At 38.3% G+C, this 27570-nt stretch overlaps 5 protein-coding genes across 9 annotated transcripts; 2 read left to right on the forward strand and 3 right to left on the reverse strand.

Annotated features, from left to right (window-relative positions):
- The first annotated feature begins 1176 nt into the window (after positions 1-1176).
- Positions 1177-4159, forward strand: c1galt1c1 (C1GALT1-specific chaperone 1). 3 transcript variants are annotated; one of them, XM_079479316.1, is made up of 2 exons: positions 1177-1417; positions 1707-4159. In XM_079479316.1, the coding sequence occupies exon 2, from the start codon at positions 1720-1722 to the stop codon at positions 2665-2667; it is 948 nt and encodes a 315-aa protein (XP_079335442.1). In that variant the 5' UTR covers positions 1177-1417; positions 1707-1719; the 3' UTR covers positions 2668-4159. The 3 variants fall into 3 exon arrangements, with proteins under 3 accessions (XP_079335442.1, XP_079335443.1, XP_079335444.1); XM_079479317.1 differs by having other exon boundaries at positions 1331-1427; positions 1707-3844; XM_079479318.1 differs by having other exon boundaries at positions 1363-1577; positions 1707-3751.
- Positions 3033-6238, reverse strand: mcts1 (MCTS1 re-initiation and release factor). The gene is made up of 6 exons (XM_079479319.1): positions 6017-6238; positions 5171-5323; positions 4949-5046; positions 4649-4782; positions 4464-4531; positions 3033-4324 (listed from the first exon to the last, which is right to left on the reverse strand). The coding sequence occupies exons 1-6, from the start codon at positions 6025-6027 to the stop codon at positions 4243-4245; spliced, it is 546 nt and encodes a 181-aa protein (XP_079335445.1). The 5' UTR covers positions 6028-6238; the 3' UTR covers positions 3033-4242.
- A 445-nt stretch (positions 6239-6683) lies between these two features.
- Positions 6684-13384, reverse strand: cul4b (cullin 4B). Its single transcript, XM_079479750.1, has 20 exons — positions 12499-13384; positions 12022-12137; positions 11811-11914; positions 11582-11651; positions 11344-11417; positions 11100-11262; positions 10501-10590; positions 10276-10358; positions 10117-10184; positions 9882-10000; positions 9590-9782; positions 9403-9507; positions 9200-9310; positions 9033-9118; positions 8852-8959; positions 8650-8763; positions 8449-8554; positions 8191-8363; positions 7934-8086; positions 6684-7822 (listed from the first exon to the last, which is right to left on the reverse strand). Exons 1-20 carry the CDS (start codon positions 12944-12946, stop codon positions 7727-7729), a joined length of 2580 nt encoding a protein of 859 aa, XP_079335876.1. The 5' UTR covers positions 12947-13384; the 3' UTR covers positions 6684-7726.
- Positions 13385-13752: 368 nt separating this feature from the next.
- lamp2 (lysosomal-associated membrane protein 2) lies at positions 13753-19925 on the forward strand. 3 transcript variants are annotated; one of them, XM_079479754.1, is made up of 6 exons: positions 13753-14054; positions 15244-15662; positions 15769-15900; positions 15988-16042; positions 16133-16303; positions 16481-19925. In XM_079479754.1, the coding sequence occupies exons 1-6, from the start codon at positions 14009-14011 to the stop codon at positions 16618-16620; spliced, it is 963 nt and encodes a 320-aa protein (XP_079335880.1). In that variant the 5' UTR covers positions 13753-14008; the 3' UTR covers positions 16621-19925. The 3 variants fall into 3 exon arrangements, with proteins under 3 accessions (XP_079335880.1, XP_079335879.1, XP_079335878.1); XM_079479753.1 differs by having other exon boundaries at positions 18776-19925; XM_079479752.1 differs by having other exon boundaries at positions 13896-14054; positions 18216-19925.
- Positions 19926-20555: 630 nt separating this feature from the next.
- On the reverse strand, positions 20556-26672 carry atp1b4 (ATPase Na+/K+ transporting subunit beta 4). The gene is made up of 8 exons (XM_079479751.1): positions 26220-26672; positions 25132-25354; positions 23274-23402; positions 22937-23050; positions 22406-22605; positions 22135-22191; positions 21923-22015; positions 20556-21840 (listed from the first exon to the last, which is right to left on the reverse strand). The coding sequence occupies exons 1-8, from the start codon at positions 26283-26285 to the stop codon at positions 21679-21681; spliced, it is 1044 nt and encodes a 347-aa protein (XP_079335877.1). The 5' UTR covers positions 26286-26672; the 3' UTR covers positions 20556-21678.
- Between the last annotated feature and the right edge of the window lie 898 nt (positions 26673-27570).

Below are 27570 nucleotides of genomic sequence, written 5' to 3' on the forward strand. Positions count from 1 at the left end.
TTGCACATGCAGCATTTGTTTATTTGTATATTTTTTATTGTTTGTGCATATAGGCCGTGTTCATGCTTTTGGTAAAAATGCCCTAAATGCTAAATGTTTGCACACAGTTTCCCAGGACACTAAATATCTCTTATTTTTGCCCTGCAAACAATAAAACAACATTAAAACTGACTTTTACTAGATATTATCATGTTGCTGATGTTGCTGCTGGTTCTTACTTCCTTTGCTTTGTTGCAAAGGAAATTTTGGGGTGATTTGGATGTCTTCCTCTTATCAAACAAAACAAATCCCTAGATGTCTTAAAATAATCTTTCATCAGTTACTCACCCTCATGGCGGTCCAAACTTTTAATATATAAATGATAACATAAGGTTTTTTATAAACTATCCTTTGAGAACTTCACAATACGCTTCGTGTGTTTCTTATTGTTTGTGCATCAATGATTGCAAAAGTAAGTTTCTATTCTGATAAAGGGGTGCCAGCAGGATACACGAAGAGTTTGGTTCCAAAAAGAGATAACTCAATTTTTATGAATTTTCTAATGTTTTTATTATGTTATCATGTTTTTGTTGTGTTTTATTGTGTTAGTTATCGTGGCTTAAATCAAAACAAACTAACTGCAGTTTGATTTATATTATACACAGTAAAAAAAACATGATTTTAGACAATTTTGAAAAACAGAGATTTTCTCATTTTGGAACCAAGCTGTTATGTAATTACATATTCGAATTTAAACCTTAGTTCATGAGAGACACATTTCATCCTGTTGGTAGATCTGCATTGCTATGATACTCCCTTACTTTAACAAAAAATAATATGAAGTATAACAAACATACATAAATATTTAAATTACAAAATGTCTATTATTCTTTTTTTATCAGCTATGTACAAGTAAAGAAAGAGAAAGTGTCCCCTCTCTCTTTACAGGCTTGAAGACCGAAAACACAACACCATCGTTTACCAATAGGCGGCAGGCTTGTGCTTTATTTACATTTATTTACCAATTCGCTGTTTTGAACTGAAATCATTTTATGATATGGTAGTCAACTAATTTTTTTAACGCAATTATCAGAAATGACAAATGCAGTATTCCGTGTAACATTTCAGGAAAAGTGCGGTTGAAGTTTTAAGCGTCTCATTCCTGTGCGAGTTTACCTGCGAAGAACTACATTTCCCATACTGCCTTCGGCTCAGATTAAACATCCGTATGCGGAAAGCGATCTGCTGGCTTGTTGTACTGGACTGCAACCAGTTTTCCTTCAGTAATCCGATCTAAAGGGATTGAAAGATAACAGGTCAAACTGACGCTGGATCAGATCGTTCACTTGTTATATTTTCCGGTTGTGTCGTGTGTACGGAACTAGATGCGACGGTTTCGTGTACGTAATCGTATTGCGGTGTTGAAAGTCTTGCGATTGTAAGTAACTGTACGTATTTACATGTGTTATTTGTGTCTACTGTTGACCACGTTTTGTTATTATTACACTCATCTGTCGTAAGTACAGTAAACTTTGCTAACGTTTCCTGCTTCTTGCGGACAGTTGTAAAAAATATATTTTTCGATCAAAGGCATTAAAGTGAGTTTTTATACGAGACTGTTTTTGCTGCCACTGATATCCTAATAATACGTATAATGTAATAGATTGTTGTGGCATTCAGTGCCTTTGCTCGGTTTAAATGATTTGTATTCAATTCTATTATTACAGGTAAATATCCAACATGAAGTCTGAGGGTTGGTCGTTCATGAAAGGCATGTTTCTAGGGGGCATCTTTTGTCTGGTCTTGTCTCTGTTCGGCACCTTTAGTCCTGGACTCCAGGGTGACAGTCATCTCCACCATCATCTAAAACCCGTTAGCAAAGAAGAACTTCAGAAGTTATCCGAGGCCCAGATGTATGACCTCACCCAACAGGTTCGAGTGTACTGTCTCATTATGGTGACCCCGAAGCTCCTTGTTTATTGGGCGACAGCCAATGACACCTGGAGCAAACACTGTGACAAATCTGTGTTCTACACCTCAGAATCTTCCAAAGCTCTAGAGGCATTGGATCTACAGGAGGACGATGAGTGGGCTAGGCTACGCAAAGCCATCACACACGCCTATGAGAATGCTGGAGACCTGCGGTGGTTCTTCGTGGCCCGACCCACCACTTTTGCAATTATTGAAAACCTGAAGTATTTGGTATTAGAGAAAGACCCAAACCAGCCCTTTTACCTTGGCCGCATTGAAAAGTCTGGAGAGCTGGAGTATGTGGAATATGACGGTGGCATTGTGTTGAGTTATGAGGCAATGAAGAGGCTGGTGGAGGTATTCAAAGATGAGGAGAAATGTCCAGCGCGAAGCCATGCCTTGTGGAAGATGCCGGAAGAGAAGCAGCTCGCCACATGTTTGAAGTACAGCGGGGTGTTTGCTGAAAACGGCGAGGATGCACAAGGCAAATCACTTTTTAACAAGAAAAGCATTACCTCTATGATTTCTGACAGCATGAGCAAAAACCCAAATGATGTCGTAGAGTCCTGTTGTTCTGATGTGGCTATTACCTTTGGTGGCATGCCTGCAGGCCAGATGCATATCATGATGTATGGTGTCTACAGGCTTCGTCCGTATGGACACGAATTTCATGATTCTTTGACATTTTTGCCTCCTAAAGACTCAGACAATGACTGATTCACTTAATGATTCTGTGTTTACTGTGCTAAACAGGGTTCAAAGAATGTTGATCATAATGGGTAATTTTTACATTAGGTGCAGGGTTAAAGATGTGCAGTATGTACCTTATTTTGTATTATGTGCTTTGAAGGTGGGTGCTGGTATATGCTGAGGGATTTGTGTTCTGGCTAAATGGAAACCTTAACACTATTACCAAAATCAGAAGGAAAATGGTTGTTAAATTTATCATAAGGGTTAAAAAACTTATTATTTTGAGCACTGAATGAAAATGAATCCTTGGTTTTAAGATTTATTTGCAGGATGATGCAAAGTGAAACGCTTCAGATGTGTAATTTATGCACATAAACATGGCACTTGCATTTACCAATTAAAAATGTATTTAATGACAAACCAGACGTTGTTGCTGCTGTATGACAGGAGCACTTTGATCCGGCTATGTTTAATAGTTTTTTACATTTTCTTTTGATAATGAAATGGCAAAGACAGTATGAAGATTTAAGGCTTTCCACACTGGATGCGCGATACGTTACGACAAATGCCTTGTTTTTAACATCTTGCTGCATCATTCGCATCTGGGGCAGACAAGGTGATATCTGTTTTTGTATGGAATTATACTTTAAGGTTAGGAAAGTTTCTGCATCACACACTGCACAGCATTTATACAGTATGAACTAGTAAAAATTTTATTGTATTATTACATTTTTGGAGTCAGTCTATTTACAATACTAGTCAATTCATAGTTCTCATTATGGTTACCTTTGAAATTTCATAGTATTTAAATTTTTATGTTGGTGAATGTTATGTAGCAGCGCTTACCCCAAAAACGTTTACAAAAGGTTCTGAGCCTCAAAATTGAGCTGAAGTCGTCTATGTCCTTGTATGAATTCCATGATTTGTTTTTGCTTGATGTTTACTATACTATACTATAATCACTACATTTTAGTACAATTTATTACAGTTCACTATGGTAATACTATAGTATATTACAGTATTCATGTGGGCTACAGCTAAACTTGAAGTTTATAATAAATATATTGTATTTGTAATTGATCTGCATATTACAAATGACATCTAACTGTGTGACAGTGGTTTCATGTTTAGTTTATTATTATGATTTTTGCAGCAAAATCATATTTATGTTTTTATTGAATAAATGAAAACTCTGATTCAGCCTAAGCCAGGGGTTTTCCAACCTGCACTGGAGGACCCCAGTATTGGACATTTTGTATGTCCCTTATCTGACACAACCAATTCAGGTCTTGCAATCTAAAAAAGCTGATGATGAATTATATTTTTATAAGTCGTAACTTATATCACAATTTATATAATAAGTTGCATATCCTTTCTTAAATATGGGGAAGTCTTATATACGCACACATATATCCGAGCTGCAATGGCACAATACAGCTCTCACTGTAGCAACAGACCATTCTAAATTGACTTGAATGCAGGTTTTATTTGTGCATTAAAATGGGGTTGCTTTCAAAGCATGGTACACAGTTGAGTCCATTTGTGTAAACAGAAGACAGGCTGCCTGTTGACAAGGGGTCCCAATGAGCCACAAACTCATGTCTACTTGTATGTCTTCATGTGCCATAGTCCATCATTCAGATAGTGAACATTCTCAATTCCAATTCCCTTGTTTACTTTCTCTCTGTTCAGTGAAGCAACACAAGAAAATATGTTGTAAAATCACGTTTTCTGTTCCACAAAACTGTAACTCAAGAAGGATATAAAATGAAATTGCCCATGACATTTAGTAAATATGAGGATTGATGAATAAAGATACTTACATGTCGTCTGCTGACATCTTCATGACTCCTACACAGAGTGCATGCTGTTTACCTTCTGCCATTATAGCCTGAAAACAACAACTTAAGGACAACAACCTCCATTTTGACACAAGTATTCCCTTATTCAGGTAACTCTTTAACATTTAACCTCTATTTATAAGATCAAATAATATTTGGAAAGATACAACTACTTTGTCTGTTTCAGCAGGGTAGAGTTTGGCTCCTGGTGATGTAAGGCCTGGGCACATGATATTGGCTCCACTCAGAACAAATTTGATAGCTCCTTTATCTACTTGTTGGTGTGGCAGTATGAAGGGATCTGGAAAACAGAACAATTATTGCCAAGCATTAGCTTTACCGAATGAATTATATGTGTAACTAAATAGTGTTATATATACAATACAAATATATTTGACATGCATATGCACCTAAGAAACATTTTCTAAAGATCTCCCTTTTTTTTAAATCAAAAGTGTCTTTCTTACATTTGTGTAGAATTCTGAGGGTGGGATAAAATGGTCCCTCTCTCTGTCTGAAGAAAAGCAGCTCTCCATTTACAGTAAGAATTTCAATATGTTCATGACTGTGGACATAAGCAAAACAGACACTGCATGTTTAATGTAAAGCTAGCTTGACAGTCTTTAAACACTATATTTTAGTAATCTAAATATTGAATATAAATACTGACGATCAGGAATAGCTCTTACCATCTCACAATTTTGACAGGGTCTTTTTTGGGCATGATTTGGTTGAGCCATTCATCGATGTTGGGAAACTGATCTAACAGCTGATTCTTTATGCCCTTGATTACAGATGTCTTCAGTTGAATACAGTTCGAAACATTCTCCTTTTCATCGAATCTAAGACAACATAGAGAAAGAATTAAGTGTGCACAGTCCATGGGTTAATGTTAAAAACAGTATGACGTGTCTCTGTCTGCCAAAACATATGCAAACATTGAAAACTAAAACGATAAAGAATTCAGATGTTAATGTTAATTAACATATGTTTAGACAGAGACACGTCATACGGTTAATGTTAAAAACAATATGACGTGTCTCTGTCTAAACATATGCAAACATTGAAAACAAAAACGATAAAGCATTCAGACTGGTATGAATCTGTGATGCAGAATCAGATAATTACCCATAAATGCTTATCATTGAAAACATGTTATTCAAACATGGCATTTACAAACAGTTTGCTTCACTGTAATAAAACATAACTACTTTGAAATCACTTTTGTTTTGTATTGTGTATTTTAGACAGTTAGGGAATACAAATTATTAATTTGTTGTCTTAGTATGGCAAACCTGATACGCAAATTACCAGGTAACGTAGCTACACAACTCGCTGTCTCAGAGAAAAAATATAAAGCATTCAACACGCTAGGATATCATATCTAAAAAGTGGTAGACACAGAAATAAAAGAGTTATCATAACCACTGAGATGGAAAACCCAATGTGCAAATGAATCACTCAAGTCCTTTAACGGTAACAATGCTAAGTTGTGTTAGCTAGTGTTCATGGGGATGACAACGGCTCAAGCTTACTTTTTAAACATCCTTGCGGGTCGTTATCGTCACTGGTTTCCTCTTACTGTTGTTGTCCTATAGCTCGTAACTGTAATGTTTTGCTAAACTAAGTAAATAAAAACTAAATATTCAGTTGAATATGGTTTGATTAACTCCACGCTTTACGTCAACAGCAGGTGACTCCTGTTTACGACATTTACGACAGTGGCAAGCCTTTTTCGGCCAGGGCAACACATGCAGAAACTACACCAGAATGATTGGTCTTCTTTATTAACAGTATTTCATATAAGTTAGATTTTAGTGATCAAGCAGTATTACACCTGTCTATCCATAGAAAGACCAAAAGCATATATATCAATGTCAATCTAATAATACCAAGTTTTCCATCTAGTGTTTTTCTACATACAGCATTGAAAATATGTTATCTATTTTTATGAATGTCACAATCTGGCTTCCTATTCTTTTCTATTTAAATTTTCTTCCTTTAGTTTTTAATTTTAATGTTTTAAAAATAATGTGAAAATATTTAATTTCAAAAGTTTTAGTTTTATGTAAAAAGTGGACCAGCTCTTCCAACAGTTCTTTACCATTGAACATATGTAACTACTTTTTCCATCTCCCAGTATTTTTATAGGCCAGATAAATAATAAATATTAATATCATAATCACTGAACAGAGGAAAAGATCATGGAAACACATAGTTGTTTATTCTGAGGCAATAAAAACAAGCATACTTTCCAGACACTGGACAACTGTCCACTTAAGTATGATTTCTCAAAACACCATTGCCAAAAATTCCACAGATCCAGTGATGCCACACAGAGGAGTTTCTCAGTATATAGGCCAAATTGAGAACTGAAATGAAAACACTCGGATGATAAAACGGTGCTGCTGTGCTTGTTCAAAGTTTCTGGTGAAAGATTTCGGTCATAATGTCGCTGAGTGTCAAACATCAAATTTGAGTGTAAAATGTATATACAAAATAAACAAGAGGAAATGCGAGATGGTATAAGCAGGGAGAAGAAAACAAAGGAAGATGTACAAGTTAGTGTTTAGCAGCGTTAACATTTCTACGAACAAAACAAGTGCTTAGTTTACCTAATCTTGGCACATACTGTGAAATTTCCAATCAGCCTCAATTGTTCTATTCATCAATAAATCACATTCACAGAACATAAATTGCTTGTGACCAACCAGCTGAATCATTTCTCCGTTTATCAAAAACGTTGGCAAAAAGAAATCCTATATTCAATGTTTATACACTGGTACCTAACACAACACCAACTGAACAAATTTGTCTATTTTGATCAATCTGGTCCTGGTTTCTTTGCACGGGTAATAAGTCGATGTTAAGTGACAATTGCAAGAAATACACATTGGGGGAAAAAACACACACAACATGGCAGAGATAAATAATTGCCATGAACGAAGAAATAAATAGTTTTTTAACTCAGGGTAGTCCAATTCTCATTTAGAAGCAATTTATCAAAATAATCCTGTATTATAGTTTTTCTTGTTTTTAAAGAGATTCTTAAGAGCCATTCTGAGGGGGGAAAACAGCCAAACAAATCCGGAAAGAGAAAACCGAATCAGTTATTGGTCACTGGGGTGAAGATGATAAAGTGAACAAAAATTGGAACGTTCCATGTGCTAAGTGAAGTTAACGACGTCGCTGAGAACAGCCTCCTCCTGTCATTTCTTCCATCCCTCATCTACACCTCTCATTCTTTAAGCCACATAGTTGTATTGATTGGGATTTTCCTTATCCCTTTCCATGTAGTCCCTGTCAATAAGTGACTCTATCCTCTTCTTTAGATCAGCAGGCTAGAAGGAAAAAATAAAACATTTAAATGACACTTGAAGCAGAAGTTCTTGATGCTTGTTTCATTCCTGCATTAAGAACATCATTCACATTTGTCCTATAGTTGTTCTCACCTTGACTGGGAATTTGAGTTGGTTGTACACCTCAGACACCAGAAGATTATGGCTGAGAGTCTTCCTCATCTTCATGATTCGAACGATGGCAGCATCGATTTGGTACTGACGGTCTTGGTATACTCTCTCTGTTGTGCTGGCCTGCTCTTCCACCTGTGAGGTACAGCAACCAAGAATAAGAATCACTAAGGCCAATGACTCTCCAAAGTCTGATTGTTATTCTTGACAGTCGAACTGTTTTAAATGAAGAGTGTTACCGTTTCTTTCATTTGGATCTGGTTGATTTTAATCCTGAAGAGTTTGTGTTTGAAATCATCATTACATGAGAACTTGTCTCCATCTTCCACATCTTTGCTCTTTGGGGTTTTCAGAAGAACGCGTGCTTTTCCGCAGGCTAGTGACTGCAGGGTCCGCCTCAGCTCGCTGTCCTCTGCAAATTTTCATTAATTATTAACCAAAGGTCGATGTAAACTGGCATCACATATGTTAACAAACACTTCAAAGTGAATCCATACCGATGCCTGTAGCCAGCTTAATATCCTCCAGAGAAAACTCCTCCCCTTCATTAAACATAAGCAGAACTAATGTCTGAAACAGTGACACCTGGAGCTCTTTCTTGCCCTGTAAAATTGTTTCAGTTAATTTTTGTGGCCTACAGAGAAGAACGCATTTTAAATATTTTCATAGAAAGAGTTATAAGACACAATTTAAATTACCTCTTTAAATTCTGCCTTAAGCACACAGTGTCCTAATGTTGACTGCCACTGTAGTTTCCGTCCACTGTGTTTGCCAAGATAAAACGTCTTGAAAATCTCCTGCAGTTTCACCATCTGGAAAGTGAAGAGTAATTGTATTATTACTACCATGTTGAAGAAATAGAAAGTATCTGATGTAGTCTCCAATTTCTCAAGTACAAACCTCCGGTGGGAGATGCACTTCCATGGGCACGTAAGTTGGCCAATAACCCATTGTGAGAATGTTCACTGTCAGCTCGATGTTCCCAGGAATATTTTGACATTGAATGTGCTGTGGTAAATTTGAGATGTGTGAATCACTGGCAAATAAAATAAAAAAGTAAAAAGAAAAACACGATCATTACCTGTTTGAACTGGATCATAATGTCTTTTGAAAGCTCCATGTCTTTGAACATTCCTTCTAGCTTACTAGTAAATGCAGCACCGCATTCTGAAAAAGACAAGCCACTTCCACATTTCTATGCTTCTGTGATAATAATGTGATGGATTTTAATGGAGAGATGTATTTTACCATGCTTCAGTTTGGACAACATAGATTTTTCCGCATCTACAGAAGCACTCTTTCCCACCAGTAACCTCTTGGCTAAATCTTTCTTGTAGAATGCCTCAAAAACATCTTTGCCTGCAAAGAACAAATTAAAGTGAGGTTTAGGTTGATAAAGTTTAACAATAGAAATACCCTCTAAGGTTTTTAAGATGAGCATAAAGTCTTACCATAAATGAACCTGAATATGATCATTATCTTGTCCAACATTTTCTCAAGTTCCTCATCAGTTGCTTCCTTGTTTCCTGCACGAAGCTTTGAATCCACATATTTTGCTATACAACATGGATCACAAAATAAATATGAATATTCATCATCACCTGGTCAGCTGCAAGCTCTCAAAAAGTGATAACTGACCTATGAGCTCTGCAGGTTTGTTTGGCCGTTTGTTGATAAAGGTCTCAAACGCCTCCTTCATGCCATTCACAAACTTCTCATTCTTCATGAAGCATACGTCAATGATGTGATCGACTTTATCCTTGAAATCCAGAAGCTCCTGAACCATCGTCTTGTCTTTCTCTGGGTTGATAACGATTGTGCTTCCAAAGGCCTAAGGCACACACAAAAAATAAATGACTTTAAAAATAATTTCACACAGAAATGTGTTTTATCACAAGTCTGAAACTCATCTCTTGGTTCTCCTGCTCACCTTGATGTACTCGATCCAATGTTGCAGGAGAACCTGCACGCCACCCTTAACACGACTGAAAAGCTGATACAGCAGAGACAGATCCTGAATACGGTTCTCATCCAGCAGGTTATTCAAACCTTGTGTATTAGAAAACAAAATGCACTTGTTTAATAGTGTACACTAGGTTAACCATTTCAAACCTAAATACAATTCTTATAACTTTTGTTTGATTAGGGTGATATTAACTCAATACCTTTCTGGAGTATTGCTGTGAGGTGTTCTCCAAGTAGTTGCTTTTCTACTGTGGCAATGAGGGGTTTTCTATTTTTTTTAAAACAGGCAATTGATTACATGTTGAATATTTTTATTTTAAAGACCAGTTGTGTGCTAGGCATATTCCTTGTGAACCTACTGTGTGCTCTGATCCAAGTATGTGATGACTCTGTCAGCCTCCTCTTCTAGACGTTTGTTAACATGATGGAGATATTCTGGCACCTGCAAAGAAAACAAACAATGTATTTATCAAGACAGAAAGTTAAGTCTAGCCTAGAGCAAGGCATCGGTTAGAGCTAACATTTGCTTCTAGAAGCACAGGTAATAAACCTATGAAAGAAATATTCAAGTATCTTAAACTCGCCTCTCTCTCCTGCATGAGCCTTTGGCCCTCTCCAGCATACAATCGATTTGTCTCTTCCAGAAAACGCTGCTCAAAGGAATCCTGATATATCTGTCAAAAATGAGCAAAGGTGCAATTACAAAAATTCCAGAACCACACATTTTATGGGTTGAAATAAAAGTATAACAACAAAATATGACGTACAGGAAATGTATAATAATATTGTAATGATACTGGTTAAACAAAAAAAGACCAGGTCAATTTGGTAATAAGATTAGTAGTGCAACTAGTGTAAAAAAAAGATGTGCCAATATAATAATTTTAACCAAACATTGCAGTCACTGTAGATTCAAAAATATATATAAATAAATATCAATTTACAAAATATTATTTTTAAAGAATATAAAGTATTTTTATTACTCGAGTTGTGAAGCTGTCTAAATCATAGTTTCGGAGATGACAATACAATTCATCACATAAATTAACTTTTTGACTTTTCTCTCTCCATACGGTTTATTCTAGTATTCTTGCATGTAGTACATGATATGTAAAAGGGATGACGGACTTTATGCGATCATGCCAATATTAAACCCAGAACATGACAACCCAGTAGATCTTACCTGCAGATCTGACAGCATGCTCAAGAGACTCCTCAAGAGACTGCGGTCTACAGCCTCTCCACTCCGCTCTCTCTCAATAAGAAGCAGAATCCCATCGATTGTCTTACTTTGCACCTTTAGGTCGCTGATTATATAGGAACGAAACAACTCCAAACCCATATCCCTGCAGACGAAACACAAGGGTTATTCCCAGTGGCAGATGAAGCAAAGCATCAAATATTTTTCTGCAAAAGCAGATACGTACCAGATTGAGGGCAGCATTGAATTTTGTAATACGTATGTGCGATCCAAGAACAAAAATATACTTCTTATCATAATCTGCGAAGAGAGAAAGAGAATGTTTGGTATCAATGTCATTTTTGCAAACAGGTAAAGACAAAAAAACAAGACACGAAAACATTCGACATGCATGTATAAGATGATGGTTTCCCACATTCACAAATATTTATTAAGATGCTTGACGAGTAAAGTGTCAGACAAACCATTTGTCTGCAGTGATCTTGCCAACATTTGTCTATTTTCTTCAGAAAGAGAACACTGTCTAGAGCATCCGTAGAAGACGAGTTAAGAAATTTTCATATGTCAAAAAAGGATGTGCCAGATTTTACAGTCTAAAGTCTATTATAATACAGTTATAGTGAACACCAGAGTTATTCAGGTGTCGGTTAACGTTATACCCCAAAATACAGTAGAAATGATAAAAAAGGATATTCTCTGAACTGGTCAATCTGGGCCTTGATATGGTCTTCACAAACCACTCTGAGCTGTTTATAGAGCTTGGCAGATATCTTATGTGAACACAAGTTTTCAACAGCCTAAAATAAATACAAAAGAGACAAGTGCATAAGACGTCATATATAGTATATCATTTATAAATTATTACAAAACTTTTTTTTAAAGCAACAAATCACATATTTCCTACCTGATAAAGTTCTTCAAGGTTGTATTTTATCGAAGTGCTGTTCTGTATAGCTTCCACTGCCTCCTTTAGTTTCTGCCAGGTCTCATTCGTGTAATTCTCTGGTAATTTTGGCTTTTCTGAAAAGGTTTAATACAGAGATTATACAAACACAATGTTGCGCAGATAAAAATAACAATGTCTAAAACAGGTCTTTAAAAAAACTTATCAACATAAAGAAAGTGTCATTCATGACTGGCAACGAAACAAACCACAATAAAACAAGGGCACACTTCATTACTTAAGACAGTTATACATGTTAGTTACCTTTGAACAGCACAATGACAGTGGTTGTCTCTCAAACCCTAGTGGGCTGCCAAACCTACACATAACAACATGTGCTGCCTAGGTAGGCGGGTCACTAGGGTTTGAACACCAATGATGTTTTCAAATAAACACGTGTAAGATGACGTTAGCTCATTTATATATTCAAAAAATTACCTTTAAAGTTCTTGATGATAAGTTTCTTTGCAGCACCGGGTTTACTGTTTGAGAATGTAGAGGAGCCCGCAGACTTGGTGAGTCCGTTCGCATGATGCCCCACACCTCCGGCCAGGAACACGTTTTTTCCCTTTGAGCAAGATGCAGAAGGATTACTCGACTCCTCGGCCATCTTTACATCCAGTCCGATGAAATCCACCGAGTCCTCAAATCTCAACTTCTTGTTGTGTTGCAGCGCAGGAGTTGAAGAGCAGGACGTGGTGGAGGATGAATTGCAAATGGCTTTCGGAGACGAAGATATTGAATCAATGTCTTCTTTCTCGGAACTGTTATTTTTTCTCTTCTTAGAAGACGTTAAGCTACTGTCGGTGTGAACATCGGAAGCTGCCGGTCTGGGCTCTTGGACTGGCGATGGGGGATTAGGGGAAGGTAAACCTGTTGGAAACATGAAAAAAGAAATACTAAATCAAATAGCTAATCTACTAATGCTACGATCCCGGAGGTGGACGCTATATACTCCTCGGTTTCGGTCGGGAAAAGTCCAACCTCACGGCTCCCCGAGCGAATAAGGAGAAACGAGTACAGATTGAGATGTGTAGCCCCACTTGGACCCTTCTCTGTTCTTGTTATTGCCAGCAGAGGAAAGATGGTTGAATACTGCTTCCTCCCTCGCGAGCGCACTCTGGAGCGGCGCACAAAGTCTGCTGGGTTTCTAATTCCTTTTCGCAGATGGTTTCCGTTAAAGCATTTAGCTGCGCGTCGTTTTGCCACTCGATAAATATGCTGGTATTTTAAGTTTGCGTAGAAGCGGGGGAAGAGTAACTTTTCTTAGATCCGACGCTGACCCACCGGAAGTACTTTCGACCGTGTGCGCGGCTGCTGTCGTGCATTGCTTAAGCGCAAGACTTGAAATTTGAGTCCCTCCACCAGGGGACGACAAAGCACAATGCACGAAAAGCTGCATGTCATATTACGATAAGTGTTTTATTCTCGAATGTGTGTGTGACAAAACTTTTGATTGAGATTGTACCACAATTTAAATGTTTGACTTTATGATTTTTATATTACATTTTCAACAATCTATGTTAAGAAATAACATTGTCAACAATCTATGTTAACAAATAACCTTACTATAAAAACTTCATACAGCACAAAGTATCGCACCAAAAAAATGTGAGGCATCATTTGATGTCAACTTAAAGGTTTTATTGTGGAAATAAGCGCATATAGGTGTTGTGTGATTGAGACCTAACCAAAGCAAAAATTGAACAGACCCACGGTCCGCTTATTGTTTACGGTCTGATACAAAAACAAATCACTTCTAGGTCTGATTTAATTAAATACACGTTTGTTCAGCCAATGACGCGGACAGGAGGAGCCGATAGCCGTCCTGTCATATGACTTATATGAGAACAGGTTTGAGTTCACAGCGCTGTGCTGAACCGGGTCATACTCGGTCCGGACGTCACTCACACTGTCTGTCTGCCAGAGAAACCATACACACGTCGCCATGGCTCTTCGCGGTTGTGTGATTCTGCTCTTTGTTTTGCTCGGTGGTACGTACTTTGGCGTTATTATACGTTTTATTTAAGCGGGTGTCAATGTTTAAAAATGAGACGTTGAAGTTTGTTTTCGCGAGATTTGCACGGGCCCGTAGGAAGCCGAGAGCCTGTTAGCATTAGCGTTAGCATCAATTCTTACCTACGCAAGTGCAGCGCGTTAGGTAATTAGAGAGTGACCGTTCAAAAAATGTTTGACGTCAACGTGTTTGTTTTTTACATTTTAAATGTTATCACTGATAAACGAGTTTTTTTTAATGAATACTATTAACGTTACGTCTTCGACAGGAGTGTTATAAAACAACTGTTCTGACGTTTGCGCAGGAGAGTCTAGCAGACACACCTGTGGGTTAACGTTATGAAAAACGCGAACACGTAAACATGCACAATAGTGCCGTAATTTTAGAAAACACGTTTAGATAGAAATTGAGAGTTTCTCCCGTGAGTTGTCTACGTAGGCTATAATTAAGGCAATTAAATGTACATTTAAAAGCTGGATTCATCGACATGCTTTTAAACGCTCATGTTTTGCTAACATTAGCTATTCTCTGTTAATCGTTCTCTCTAGAGCTGCAATAAAACATGCACTTTGTTCTTTGAATTGTTAATATTATATAATAACAAACGTGATATTGTGTAAGTGACAGAAACGCGTGTTGTGTGACATGAACGAGCACAATCCGTGTTTTCGTTAAACTGAGGTTTAACATGTTTAAAAATAAACCATCCTATCTCCAAATCAGTCAGCTTCACGGGTTTTATCTAGTGTTAAATGTGACACCGAAGCCTTGCTTCCGTATAGTTGTATGACACACTAGGGCAAAGTCATGTGATGTACGGCTCATCAAGCACAATACCCTTTGACCCCGCGCTGAAAGCGTCAGGTAAATGATTTCAACAAACCACATGTCACCTGTGTAGGTTTTGATGATCAAAGTTAGTGAAGTTTGAGAAGTTGAACAGATCCAATGAAACCACAAGGATGTTTTTCAGCAACGGGCCAGCGTGTCAGGAAGTTAACACTTTTGGAATGTGCTTGAATTGCTGTTTTTATTTCCCTTTGCCTGCAAGGTGGTTGATTTTCGCTTTTGACCCAAGAGCTGTCTAGCAAAAAGGATGTTTCCTTTAAGTGTTATAGGAATAGCTTGTGTTTAATAGCGTTTTGTACCCTCTTACTGTGATTTAGGTTCTGTCTACGCGGATGCCACAGCAAAGAACTTGGCGGCCACCACTCTTCCCACCACAGAAGCTCAGGCTAACGTGACCACAGAAGCTCAGGCTACCGTGACCACAGATGCACCGACTACCCATCAAAACACAACCAATTCTACCACAGAAGCTCCAACAACCACGCATCACATCACCACCACAGAACCTCCAACCACCACAGAACCTCCAACCACCCCACACCATAACACAACTAATTCCACCACCGAAGCGCCAACTACAGCGCACAGTAATGCTACGACGGCACCGACCCCTCCTCCAACCACCCCACCAGTGCCCAAACCAACTGTTGGAAACTACAGTGTCAGGCCTGACGTCAACTCCTCCATCTGTCTGTTAGCAAACATGGGCCTGCAGTTCAGCTACACAACAAGTGGGGTATGTATATCAAATAGACTGCATTCAGAAGTCTTTTAAACAGTCTGTACATAAATTGTCAATTTAAAACGGTACTTGTCAAGTTGTCTAACTTTGTGTTTTTCAGAATGCCAGCCGTCAGACTTTTAATGTTGATCCGAATGTAACATTAGCAAGCGGGACCTGTGGAATTGGTGGCAGTGACTCTTCTCTTGTATTGAAGTCTGAGAAAGTGACAGTTCACTTAGTTTTCACAAATGTAAGTATGACAATTTCAATGGATTTGAACCGTATGTGGAATTGCGTTGTTTGTAATCTGACTGTAGTTTGTTTTTGTGCCTTTCAGGTTTCCGCGAAATTCCGCCTGCATGCTTTAGTGCTTTTGATTGATATCGGCCAGGGTAAGCTTTTTTTTTAATGGAAGAAACATTTTGATGATGCAAAATCTCTTATGTAACCCCCTTCTGTCCTCTCATGTGAACTCTCAACAGGAAGCTTTTTCAATGAATCCAATACTAATCTGTCTCTGTGGGAGGCGTCTGTTGGAAGTTCCTACATGTGCAGAAAAGAGCAGACTTACAACATCTCGGACAGGCTTACCATCAACACATTTGAGCTACAAGTGCAGCCTTTTGCAGTCCAAAAGAACACGTTCAGCACAGGTATGTTCGTGTGTTACTTCCAAAGCTGTATTTATTGACTAAATCAAGTCTGTACAAAAGCGTCTTCCTAGATGGCATAGAAACCATTTCAGGCCTTGAATACTTCTGTGTAACGCACAGTTTGATCTCAGGTTAGATGCCTCATTGTATGTTCACTCATGTTCTCTCTATCTGCAGCCCATGAATGTTCAATGGATGACATCAGCCTCTTAATCCCAATCATTGTTGGTGCTGTTCTGGCTGGTTTGATTTTCATTGTTGTGATTGCATACGTGATTGGTCGACGAAGGACCTATGTTGGATATCAGACACTGTAATGCCTCAAATCACAAAATTAAATCCAAGGGACACCAAGCCTGTTCCTGGACCATTATAAATACTATGGGTAATTGTATAATTGCGATTGGCTACTGACTCTTGGCCACAGGAGTCCCAATGATTTTTTTGTTTGTGGTTGATTAATCCATCATCCTTAACTGCAACCACATTAGAATCTTGAGGATACAGTGGTATTCCAGGACCACGGCTTCATATTGTTAATTAGTTTGTGTGTATGAACCTGTTTTTGTGTGTGTGCTTTGACAATTTTGTTTTGTTAAGTGCATGGTTTCCTTCCTCTTGTTAGCAGAGCTCTTAAATGCAAATTAGTATACTATTACAGTCTTCAGTCCAAGTTATCTTATGCAACTACACAATTGTGTTAGATATACACTGCACCCCCCCCAAAAGTGAGCTGCATCACACCCTGATTTCTATAGACATTTCATTAATGCTTTTGGTCATTGCTATTTCAAATGATTTGGCATCTTTTTATAATACCTCACATTATTAAAATCAAGTTGTTTTGAACTATATTGGCACTCTTTTATTCAGAGCAGCGGTTTTTGGAAACTCCAGAAATGGTTGTCGACACTAGACCGGTGGCCCTTTCAAACAATAGAGCTTCTAGAACAGGGAAACACTTGCTGAGAAGTTTAAACATTCACAAGCTTTTAAAAAAAAGAAATGCAGACCGGTGTAAAAAAAGTGCAATGGCTTGTTTTTCCCAGATATACTTAGTAAAATGTAAAGTGTTATATTCTGTTACTAAATGCGTTGGATGTTTTATTTAATTTAAAAGGGATGGCTACAAATACAAGCGTGCATCAGCTTCGTCAGCTACTTTTGACAATATTTTCCATGCATAACTAATCTAAAAAATACATGATGCTTATGGGATACTGTGAATTATACTAGCTGGAGGATCCCTTGTAATGTCGTGTGGTTATGATGTGGGTACATATTGAATACATGTGCACGATTTGGTGCTTTAATTTGAGTTTAAATGCTTTTGCGCAGTATTGTTTCTTTCTATTTTCATTTAAGCTTTTCTGATTTACTTTGCCTGATTGTCTTTGTTTTCTCCTCTGGGGAATTCACTGTTCATGCTCAAGTCTAATTTAAGCTATGCGCCTGGACAGAATCTGGTGTGACTCTTTTTTCCACTATATCTAGAACGCATTAAAACTGTGCCTTGCTAAAATTGCTTCTCTTGCCATTCAATCAGTTACATGAATGACTTTGTCAATTAAGATTATTTATTTTTCTTGGGCAGAACATTTGTGACATTTTGCTAGGCTTTTGTGAAAAGGGATTCTTGATCTGACTGCCCAAAAACTTGATGTGTGATTTGGTGTATTGCAATGGATACGATTGCTTTGTCAAACGTTTTAATGGGCTTTTAGCTGCAATAAACCGAGAAATATTGTGTACACATTAAAACTGGTGTGGGTCATCTTTTCAATCTAAAAAAAGTTTCTTAATTCTTTACAATTTAAGTATATTTGGGACAGAAGTACAACCATAATCTAGTGTTAATTGAGCATTTTGTTTGCGCTATCTATTGTCCCTTATCCATTCTCTTTATTTTCAGCTGAGGATTGTGAAGCGGCTCAGCCAGATAACTTCATTGTCCCTATTGCGGTCGGAATTGCCCTGGCTATCCTCATTATTATTGTATTGTTGGCCTATCTGATTGGAAGAAAGAGAAGTCACACCACTGCCTATCAACGATTCAATTAGCCTCAATAATCGGAGGTCGTAACGGAGTGCTTTCAGGTTTAAATGCCAGTCATGTGTGGCCGTGATCTCACTTTGATGTAAGATGTCAAGTAATTTGGTTTGTGCACAGAAAAGTGATTTTGAAAGTCGGATATTTTGAATTGAATACTGGAATGATCATCTTCCCATTTATATACTAGTCACATGGTTAGGACGTGGTGTAATAAAGAACAAACATTGATTTTACAGAGTTAAATAGGATTAACAAAAATCTTAATTTTGTTATAAGCTCTCTACTAAGCCTTGCTTGGCGTGACTCCTTAATTTCTTTCTATCCTATACAGTCTCTGTTATACTTAACACTGCTTTGAGCGATTCAGTGTGATATTTCCACCATCACTCACCATCCCCTTTTCTCTCCCTTTCTCTCAGTGGAAGAGTGCTTTCTGGATTCTGATTTGAGTTTTCTGGTGCCCATCGCTGTGGGTGTGGCTCTCAGCTTCCTAATCATCCTTGTGCTTATCTCTTATCTGATTGGCCGGAGGAAGAGTCGCACTGGCTACCAATCCGTATAACACCAGAGCTGCTGCCATTTCTTACCTCTAACCCTCGCTTATCCTTTGCCGTATTTGCTTTCTCCTGTTGGCTTCCCTGCAAACTGCTAGACTATCCTCACCTGCCAGTGCTCGCAGCTTGTGTGTTTCTAACATGTTTGATATGGGTTATATCTCTGAGCTCTGTAAAAGCATTTTTATGAATGAAGTGGTATATTTCTGCTATAATTACACTTTGAAGCGGTGTCAACAGGCATGATTTCATTATTTAGTGTAAAAACAGGCTGTCCAAATAACCATTGACATTGTATGTTAAATGCATGGAAAAAGTATTCCCTTTTATGGGGGTTTATTTTCTTGCTGTAAGGATGCTCTCAAAATTCGGGGGTTGTTTGTCATATTCATGTGAAATAAATTGCTAAACGTAGAATTGGGCATACAAGTTTATTTACCGTTGAATGTAAATGCTCTAAATGTATTCTTGTGGATCAGTTTGTTGCTGAAATTAGGAATATTATATTTTGAAATTATTTTAAGCATCACAAATCATATTTTGCATTTCAAGGGACACTATTTTGTATTGTGACACTTACCAGCATTTAACTATATAGGTTACCCTTGCAAAACATTTGGTCCCCTCTCAGGGAATGTTGGTAGTGTGGCAATAGGTCTGACACAAAGCTCAACATTTTGTGGTTTAGTTTGTTTTTCTGGACCCATGCAGTCACTCTTCCAGTAGACAGTTTGTGAGACCAAAGCTACAGTTTGCACCTGAACTTCAGTCTTTGTCCTGCTTCACTGATCTTGCTGTTTGCCAAACAACTGGCCAGATCAGTTGAATGTGTATACAGTATCCCTATCCCTTCTTTCACCTATAAGGATTCTGTTGTTGATTAGAAATACAAATAAACACAATATTATTGTTGCGTAACTAGTGTGCCTTTTTGTTATTTGTAGAATCTTTGTCAGGTTGAGAATGTTGGTTCAAAGTGGAGAATTTCAATAAAAAGGCTCTTCTGTTTTTGTACAAAAGTCTTTGTCTTTTTCACCCTCTATGATCTATTTGGTGGAATGGTGGAACCTATGGATTCCAGTTGTACCATTTTATTGTTTTTGGATGAATCACGTGATTTACAGTCAAACATTTACAGTGGGATAGTTGCTATAAAACTTACTGATGACACATGAGTCACATGATGCCTTTTACTGCAATTCTAGAAGGTTTTCACTGTGGCCTGCTTATAACCAAACGTAAGATCTGCTCATCTTATCATGCATGACAGAACTGATCATTTTGTGTATTGTGGACCTACAGCCGCTGAAAACAATTAATGGACCGTTTCAAAGACCTTTTTTAACTACCAACACTATTTATAGTTTAGTTAAAAAATGGAAGAACTCAGTTTTAAACATTTTTCAAAAATCATGTTTTTGTTAGTAAGCTGTATTTTTTAGTTATTATGGCTTGAATCAAAGCAAACCAACTGCAGTTTGTTTGATATTAATTGGAATAAAAAAAAACATGATCTTGAGTTCTCATTTTGGAACCAAACTCCTAATTTCTACCACATTTCTGTATATTGTAGTGATTAACATTCACATCACTATTGTTGCGATTTATTTACAGAGAAAGCAAAACAGACCAGGAAGCTTTAATTCCGTTAATTCTCATCCATCTTTATTGTTTATGCTAGAACATGAGTGCTTTGAAAATCGTGCGGACAAATCGTTGTCAGCCATTGGATGTTTCAATGTATTTACCGAATAACAAGATGTGCAGTTACCAATTTCCATCTTACTATTACACTTTGTAACGGTTTGTGCCATGTCAATATATTCAAATACAATTAATAAATAATACTGTTGAAATCCTTCTTACAGGTAACTGAGCGGATACTCTCATGCTAGAGCGGATATGAATCCTGTGAAATGCTCAGTTTAGTTTTAATGAAGTGTTGGTTGTATGGATGTCTAAAGAAAGATCAACTTGTATTTCATTACGAGCCCTAATATGTGAAAGTAATGCAAACTGATTTCTGTCCCACTTTTTTACTAAAATACATTTGTATCTGGAATCAAAATTTAGTACATTCGAAACAAGAAAAAAAGAAAACAAATTTAGTCCAAAATGTACAATCAATCATTAATTCTAAACCACGTCTGATTGTTATTCCATTAAATGAGCAAGCAAAATGAAAAATAAAGTTAAGTTGCTAGCCGGCCCACGGCAGAAGTAACAAATAATATTTTGTGTTTTTCTCTTGTCCGGTTGATTTGTACAAAAAAGGTGAAATTTAATAGCGTCTGTCTTATCAGAGGGGCAAAAAAAAGAAATGTTTTTTAATTGATGTGTTATACATATCTGACTTCCCATATAAAGTTTTAATAAATGTTAATTCTAAACCCTAGATCTGGAGAATCGTTTTTCGTGTCTCGCTGTAAACCGCATGTACGTTTGAGTGATTATGCCTCAATTGCTATCATTTTGTGATCTACATTTTGGACAAGTTTTCGTATTTTAATACGAAATGAGTAAATCGGTCTCTTGTTCCTGGATATTGAATGTTATGTTACTGAATGTGATCTATGAATGCATTATGTATGTTTATCTAAATTTTTACTCACTGGAAATATCCTTCTTTGAAAGTTATGAAACAAATAGCACAATGGCTGCTGGGGGCATAATCAAAGGGCTAGTTGGTAAAGACAGCATCCAGTGTGCCATTTCATTTATCATAACATACTCTGAGAAATTTTCATTTCTGTAGGTCTACTGCACACCTATGCGCCCACTTCTAAATTAAAAGACACGCTGCCCAAGAAACGGTCGGTTGGTGAATCATTGATGATGCCTTTGCCATTGAGTTTGCATTGCACGTGTAAATAGGTGTCATACTGGACTCCTGTGAAGCGCACGGCCACCAGTGGGGATGAGTAGTTTACCTGTGTGAGAAATAATGACATTAATACCATCACTGTGAAGTGAATGAGATTTTAAATATGAACTTGAATTCTGATCACCCACATGTCTGAGTTTCCCATAGTAAGGGTAGTACCGCATATTAAAGGTATTATCCGGATAGTAAAGGACTTCTCCAAGGCTGTCAGCTGACCCTTTCTGGACAACAGTGTGGATATTTAAGACTGTCACTGAATAACCAATGGATGTATACACAATTGTCGGCTGAGTTGATGTTAAATGTATATGGTATAAACTCATTTAGTCATTATTTTTACCTTTAGTCCGCATGTAACATTTACTGCAGCGCCTTGACCAGGCAGATACCCGAGAATCTGTTGGAAGAAAGTCAAAATTTTTCCTATAAACTAACTACACAATGGACTGAATGGCTGTGTTAAATAACAGCTTGCAAACTAGGAGTGGTGTTTATGCTTACACTCACCACAAGATGGCACCCGAGTTTTATTACTTTGTCCATTTTGTTTTTGTTTGTTTCGGGGGAGGGGTGTTACATCATAATTGTATACAGTATGCATAAAATCTCACCCGATTCATTTTGAGCAGAATACAGGGTTTGCCCTTCGAGTAACCAAAATCTTTGTCCTTCAAGCCAGAACACTCTCCCAACCAGGACCTCTTAAAATGGCAAGCCTTTCTCTCAGCACTCTCCTCCAAGTCATCCTGCATGAAATACGTATTTCCTTCACAGTTCATGTTCCGCCTCTCCTGAACTGCATCATCATAGGCTGGACACGATCGTGGCGGGAAACGGCATTGAAAGGGATGGAAATAAAAATGAAAGGGAGAGAAAGAGAGACCATAAATTCATCAAACAATGGTTGTCGGCCAGCCTGGCCACCACAACTTACAGGCAAACACAAAAGTGGGGCCCGGGCAGCATTGAGGAGTTACACTGAGAGCACAAAAGGGGTTCCCTCCTTGTCAGTATTTCAATAGACAGCGGGATTTGGTAAAGAGTGTGCTGGACCGTTTTGAATTTGCACAGAAAACACATCTTCCCTGTTAAAAACGGTCAAGCCAAACTCAATAACCTTGGTTCTTATACGTTGGACTTACGTTTCAGTTGGGCTTCCAGGGCTTTTGCATACTTTCTCCATGAGCTGCGGTCAGAGGCATTAAAAGCAATGTCAAACCCGTGAGCTGTATCCAGATGAGGAGAAATGGTCATACCTGCCAGTCAAAACAGAAGGTGAAGAAATGATTATTAAGGAATACAAGAATGATGATATTGAGCTGATGGAAATGCATTTAAATACACGCACCTTATCAATATTTACCTGATTGTGAATTATGGATCACTAATTATTATTATTAGAATTCAATAAAAAATCATTCTTTAAAAATATTTTTCTAGGCTTTAGACATTTAATAGACAAAAGGGGTTCATTCCCACCTGGTGGCATCACTCTGTCATTGTAGGTGGGAGTATATGGACTAATAGACCACATCAAGCAGCACATACAACCACCAAACATGGCTGCCAGGAAAATGTATAATGCTGAGTAGAAGAGCAAAATGAGGCCTAAAAAAGACAAAGTGGACAGATAAATGAATAAAACGTGTTTTAATGAAATCTTTAAAAAAAAGTAATATTTGTTTATATAGCAACATTGCAAACACATGAATACATATTTTCATTTTAATACTATGTTTGTCCCTTAGTCCCTTAAATTAACAACTCAAATGCACTTAAAATGAGAAAACTTTAATCTTTCTTTGTTATTTACTCTATTATTCTTTAAACCTCACCGACTGGCTTCAATTCTTTTTGTCCAACGTTAAATAAATAGTTCACTCAATAGTTCATCATTCATACAATCACATGTTGTTAAAAACCTTTATGACTCATTCTTCTATGGAATACAAAAGAAGATATTTTAAGAAATGTTTCAGTGGGTTTGTGTCCAAACAATGAAACCCAACATTCTTTTGTGTTCTTCAGAAGACAAACTCATAATGGTTTGGAGAGACGTGAGGGTGAATAAATGACAGAGTTTTCATTTTTGGGTGAACTATCCCTTTAATGAAACTAAAAATAAGAACCCGTAAAAAAGTAGAGCAGCCAGCCATTGTCTTTTAATTTGCAATTAAGGGTCCATCAACAGCTGATCAAATGGGAAGCGTCCTCAAATCAAACGTCTGTTGCTGCGCAGGCAATTTCACAGCGACTAGAAGCAGCCTGTCCTGCGTCCCACAGCCACAAAGGCCTTTCTGTTTGAGCCTAGTGAATATTCTCCCAGCTGTCCTTTCACTTAGGAACACAGTGAACCTCCGGTTGCCATCGTCGTGACGGTCTTTCGCAAGCCATACAGAGCCACAGCCAGCTCCAAGGAGCCCGATCACCCCATTCTGGCATTGTGAGGCCTCTGCGCTCTCCTTTCATGGGACACGCATCACAGCCCGCCAACAGCCCCTCCCCTGCTCGAAGACCACGGCTGTTTATTTAAACCACCTTAAGAGCACATTCCCCATCATATCATGCCCATGTAAAGCATGGAGACAACCACGATGCCTGCACTTCAGGGCATTGACATTTTCCTCTGCTTTCCCCACGACATTTTCATACTACTGTTTCCCGGTGGGAATTTGCTTTGTTGCTTAGCAACCGGCCAGTTAGCGGCGCTGATTGGCTGCTCTGTCATCTCTCACTCGAGTTCTTCAGGAAATGCTAGCTGCCAAGAAACTTCTGAGCCTGGACAAAAAACACTGCATGTTAGGTTGCGCTGTGGATGTGAAAGCGTGCTGGAGGAGATCTTGAGGTCAGGGGGCTTTGGGAAAGAGGGAGAGGAAAGCACGGTAGGGGTAAATGGAATGTGATCCCAGGCCGGCAAAGGGACCGTGACATTCGCTCTCCTGCTGAGAACCATTCCCCAGGCAGTCTGTTTTTGTCAAGATGTCTCTGAGCTATCTGTGCACCTATGTAAACACAAAGTTTGGACATGCACACACACAGTGACAGCGTGTACATGCGCACACACACAACAGAATGGAGAGGCACAGCCACTAATCTGGATTTCATCTTACTCCCTGAACTCATTCCCACACTACAAATAAATACACACAAAAAAAGAGAAAACCCTGAGCGAAAGCAACAAGCAACCATCTCACTTGTCTATGCTTCTACAACAGAACAAAACTGAATACAGATTTCGTTTACAGTCCAAGTCAAATTTGGATGCACTCCATCGCCCACAGATGAGCACTTTGTGCCTTGCTTGTAAATTTACATCAAGTTTAGTTTAGTTACTCACTCCAACTTTTTCCTGACCGGCCCATGAACTCTTTCGTCTCGGCATTCCACAGGTACGTCTTAAGGTCGTCGATTTTCTCATGCAGCGTTCTCTTGGGCTTTGGCTTGGGCTTCCATTTCTCAAAATTGAGGTCATCTTGCTCCAGCGGCTGATGTTCCACCAGTCCTTCCTGTTCCACTTCCATGGCCTCCGCTAGTTCGTGTTTATGAAGTGACCCTGCGCGCTGATGTTGGAAAAATGTGGAAAGTTACGTTTTCCTCAAAGTTCTCATTCACAAAAATCAAAGAGAGACAAACATTTTTGTTTTCCGAAGTGTGACAAATCTCATTCAGAGGGAATGAAAGACGGTGCACAGATGTGAGGCATCATTCACATTGATCTATATGAGGCAGAGAGGACCCACACACTCGCTGACCCATGTTGGGAGATCTAACCCCTCACAGCTGCACACGATCTGAAGGGTCACTCTCTAACCAGATGTTACACACTCATGCTTTAAACTTTAAACTACAAAAAGCCTTTTAAGAACTCTGCCAAGTCCCTGAGAACGGCCTTGAACCTTTAAGTACAAATTGTATAGATGCTTTAATGCAATAATGAATCATTGCGAGATCGAAATGATGATTGGACAAACTGCTTTTTTTATCATGTGATATTTGAGAAGTTTGATACATTTGACCACAGCACCATTAGAAAAGCACATTGTGGGCTTGATATCCCTGCTGAAAAAACAACAGAAAATAAATGGATTTCATGGGAATTTTATTGGTTTTAATATAAACTAAAATTTGTGTCCGCGGGTTTGTGATGCGTTCTGTTGGCGGTGTGTTAATCAGATGGATCCTATTGGAATAATGCCCAAAACTCACTACAGAAAGGAATTTTGTGATGGTTTTAATGGAAAAAAGCTAATGGTTCATAATGGCATTTCTATTGTTGTTTTTTTTCAACAGGGATGTGATTGTGAATTAAATCCACTAAGAGATGACCAGCACTAGGCATTTTTCTCCCACCAAAAGTAACCACATTTAGTTGGAGCAACATGGTAATTTAGACTAATCGACAAAACGAGTAAAACAGAAACTTGCCAGTTTTGATATTTTGCCATCCATGAGCAGGTCCTCCGCCCCTCCCGCGGTAGAGTCGCGCTCCATGATCTCTCGCTGAAGAATAAAGGTACTTGTTAAACCAATCACATATACAAGCGGTCCAAGCGATTTACTGCGAGATCTCAGTCCACAAACAAAGTTTGTAGCAGTCCAGAAAAAAGTCAAATATAATGGGAAATAGTTGTGCAGACTTTTAAAAAATAGAAAGGGAAGAAAATATAAAGGCCTGGGATAGTTATTCTCTAAAGATGATTTTTCGAAGTGGGGAGAAAAAACGATGCCAAAGATGATGTCTCGAAGTTCACTCAACGCTGGCGGCGCGAACGTTAATTTTGGTCAAGAAATTTGCTTGAATTTCATTGCGTTGTCCGGATGTCGGGCGCGAGGAGCTTCTTGCTACAAGTCGAGCATCATAGTGAATGGAGTCGAGCTGGAGCGGGAAAGTGGGGGTGGGATACAAGTGGAGTTTTTTTCATCTTTTGGCAGCGGCTTGGTTTGGTGTTGTGTGGAATTCTGCACACGCACACCACATCGTCTCATTGTCTGCTGAGACGAGCTCTATAAGATCCACAGTATAAGTTTCAGCCTGGATCTACATTTGCTGTCGTCAATCACTAAAACAGCATCAGCAACATTATTACAACTGCGAGGCTTAGCGGTTGGCTCGCTGCATTGGCTGTTACACCGAAGAAGAGACCACACGCACTTATTAGACGCATTTTAGAGACTAAAGCCAAATGGTGAACTGTGTGGTCGCTTTTCATAGTGGTCAATGAATGTATATGCGAGATAGGCCTACGTCGAAATAGTTGCCATTAAGAGTCATATTTGTACACAGGTCACGTTGAGCGCTGGTTTTTTTAAACGTGAAAAGAACTCGCGTCATGGAAAATTCGGTCTTGCCCGCTTCTTTCTGCTTTCTTTGGTGGGGAGCAGGTCATTCAAAGAAAGACCATCAAGAATTGAACCTAAGCCGAGTGCACTCATTTACTTGTTACAAGATGGGCCTGATAATCTGTGCGATAATTATTTTAGATTTGATGACGAAAGCTAAATGTGCTCGTTTGCATCCATCCATTGACTTTGCTTCAATTGCATTTCCGAATGAAACTACCTTACGTAACTGAAACGCGCTGGGTGTTGTTTGTCAATGACATCTCAAGCTATAGGAGAGAACTATAAAACGTCTTTGCTACTTTAAAGATGCATTCTGCGTGTGATGTTTGGGACGAGAACATGTTTTGCCTCAAAACGTGTCCCGTTTAACTCATAATTTAAAGTTGGTTTGTTTAAAATAAGTGCTTGGTTTTATTTGTAAATGTATTGTTCA

The sequence above is a fragment of the Barbatula barbatula genome, assembly GCF_947034865.1.
Source record: "Barbatula barbatula genome assembly, chromosome: 18".
NCBI classification, from domain to species: Eukaryota; Metazoa; Chordata; class Actinopteri; order Cypriniformes; family Nemacheilidae; genus Barbatula; species Barbatula barbatula.

What these genes read in the sequence shown, in the direction of transcription:
- mcts1 (XM_079479319.1), bottom strand. An exon ending in CCTGTCAAAATTGTGAGATG is followed by an intron (nt 5,047 to 5,170) that starts GTAAGAGCTATT and finishes TTATGTCCACAG; the next exon opens with TCATGAACATATTGAAATTC. An exon ending in CTGAAACAGACAAAGTAGTT is followed by an intron (nt 4,532 to 4,648) that starts GTATCTTTCCAA and finishes TGTTGTTTTCAG; the next exon opens with GCTATAATGGCAGAAGGTAA.
- lamp2 (XM_079479752.1), top strand. Translation starts at nt 14,009, where the DNA reads ATGGCTCTTCGCGGTTGTGTGATTCTGCTCTTTGTTTTGCTCGGTG. An exon ending in TCAGCTACACAACAAGTGGG is followed by an intron (nt 15,663 to 15,768) that starts GTATGTATATCA and finishes TGTGTTTTTCAG; the next exon opens with AATGCCAGCCGTCAGACTTT. An exon ending in TTCACTTAGTTTTCACAAAT is followed by an intron (nt 15,901 to 15,987) that starts GTAAGTATGACA and finishes TGTGCCTTTCAG; the next exon opens with GTTTCCGCGAAATTCCGCCT.
- atp1b4 (XM_079479751.1), bottom strand. Translation starts at nt 26,285, where the DNA reads ATGGAGCGCGACTCTACCGCGGGAGGGGCGGAGGACCTGCTCATGGAT. An exon ending in ATGGCAAAATATCAAAACTG is followed by an intron (nt 25,355 to 26,219) that starts GCAAGTTTCTGT and finishes TTCCAACATCAG; the next exon opens with CGCGCAGGGTCACTTCATAA. An exon ending in ACTATGGGAAACTCAGACAT is followed by an intron (nt 21,841 to 21,922) that starts GTGGGTGATCAG and finishes TTTCTCACACAG; the next exon opens with GTAAACTACTCATCCCCACT.
- cul4b (XM_079479750.1), bottom strand. Translation starts at nt 12,946, where the DNA reads ATGTTTCCAACAGGTTTACCTTCCCCTAATCCCCCATCGCCAGTCCAA. An exon ending in ACCTTGAAGAACTTTATCAG is followed by an intron (nt 11,915 to 12,021) that starts GTAGGAAATATG and finishes TATTTATTTTAG; the next exon opens with GCTGTTGAAAACTTGTGTTC. An exon ending in TTATGATCCAGTTCAAACAG is followed by an intron (nt 8,960 to 9,032) that starts GTAATGATCGTG and finishes AATTTACCACAG; the next exon opens with CACATTCAATGTCAAAATAT.
- c1galt1c1 (XM_079479316.1), top strand. Translation starts at nt 1,720, where the DNA reads ATGAAGTCTGAGGGTTGGTCGTTCATGAAAGGCATGTTTCTAGGGGGC.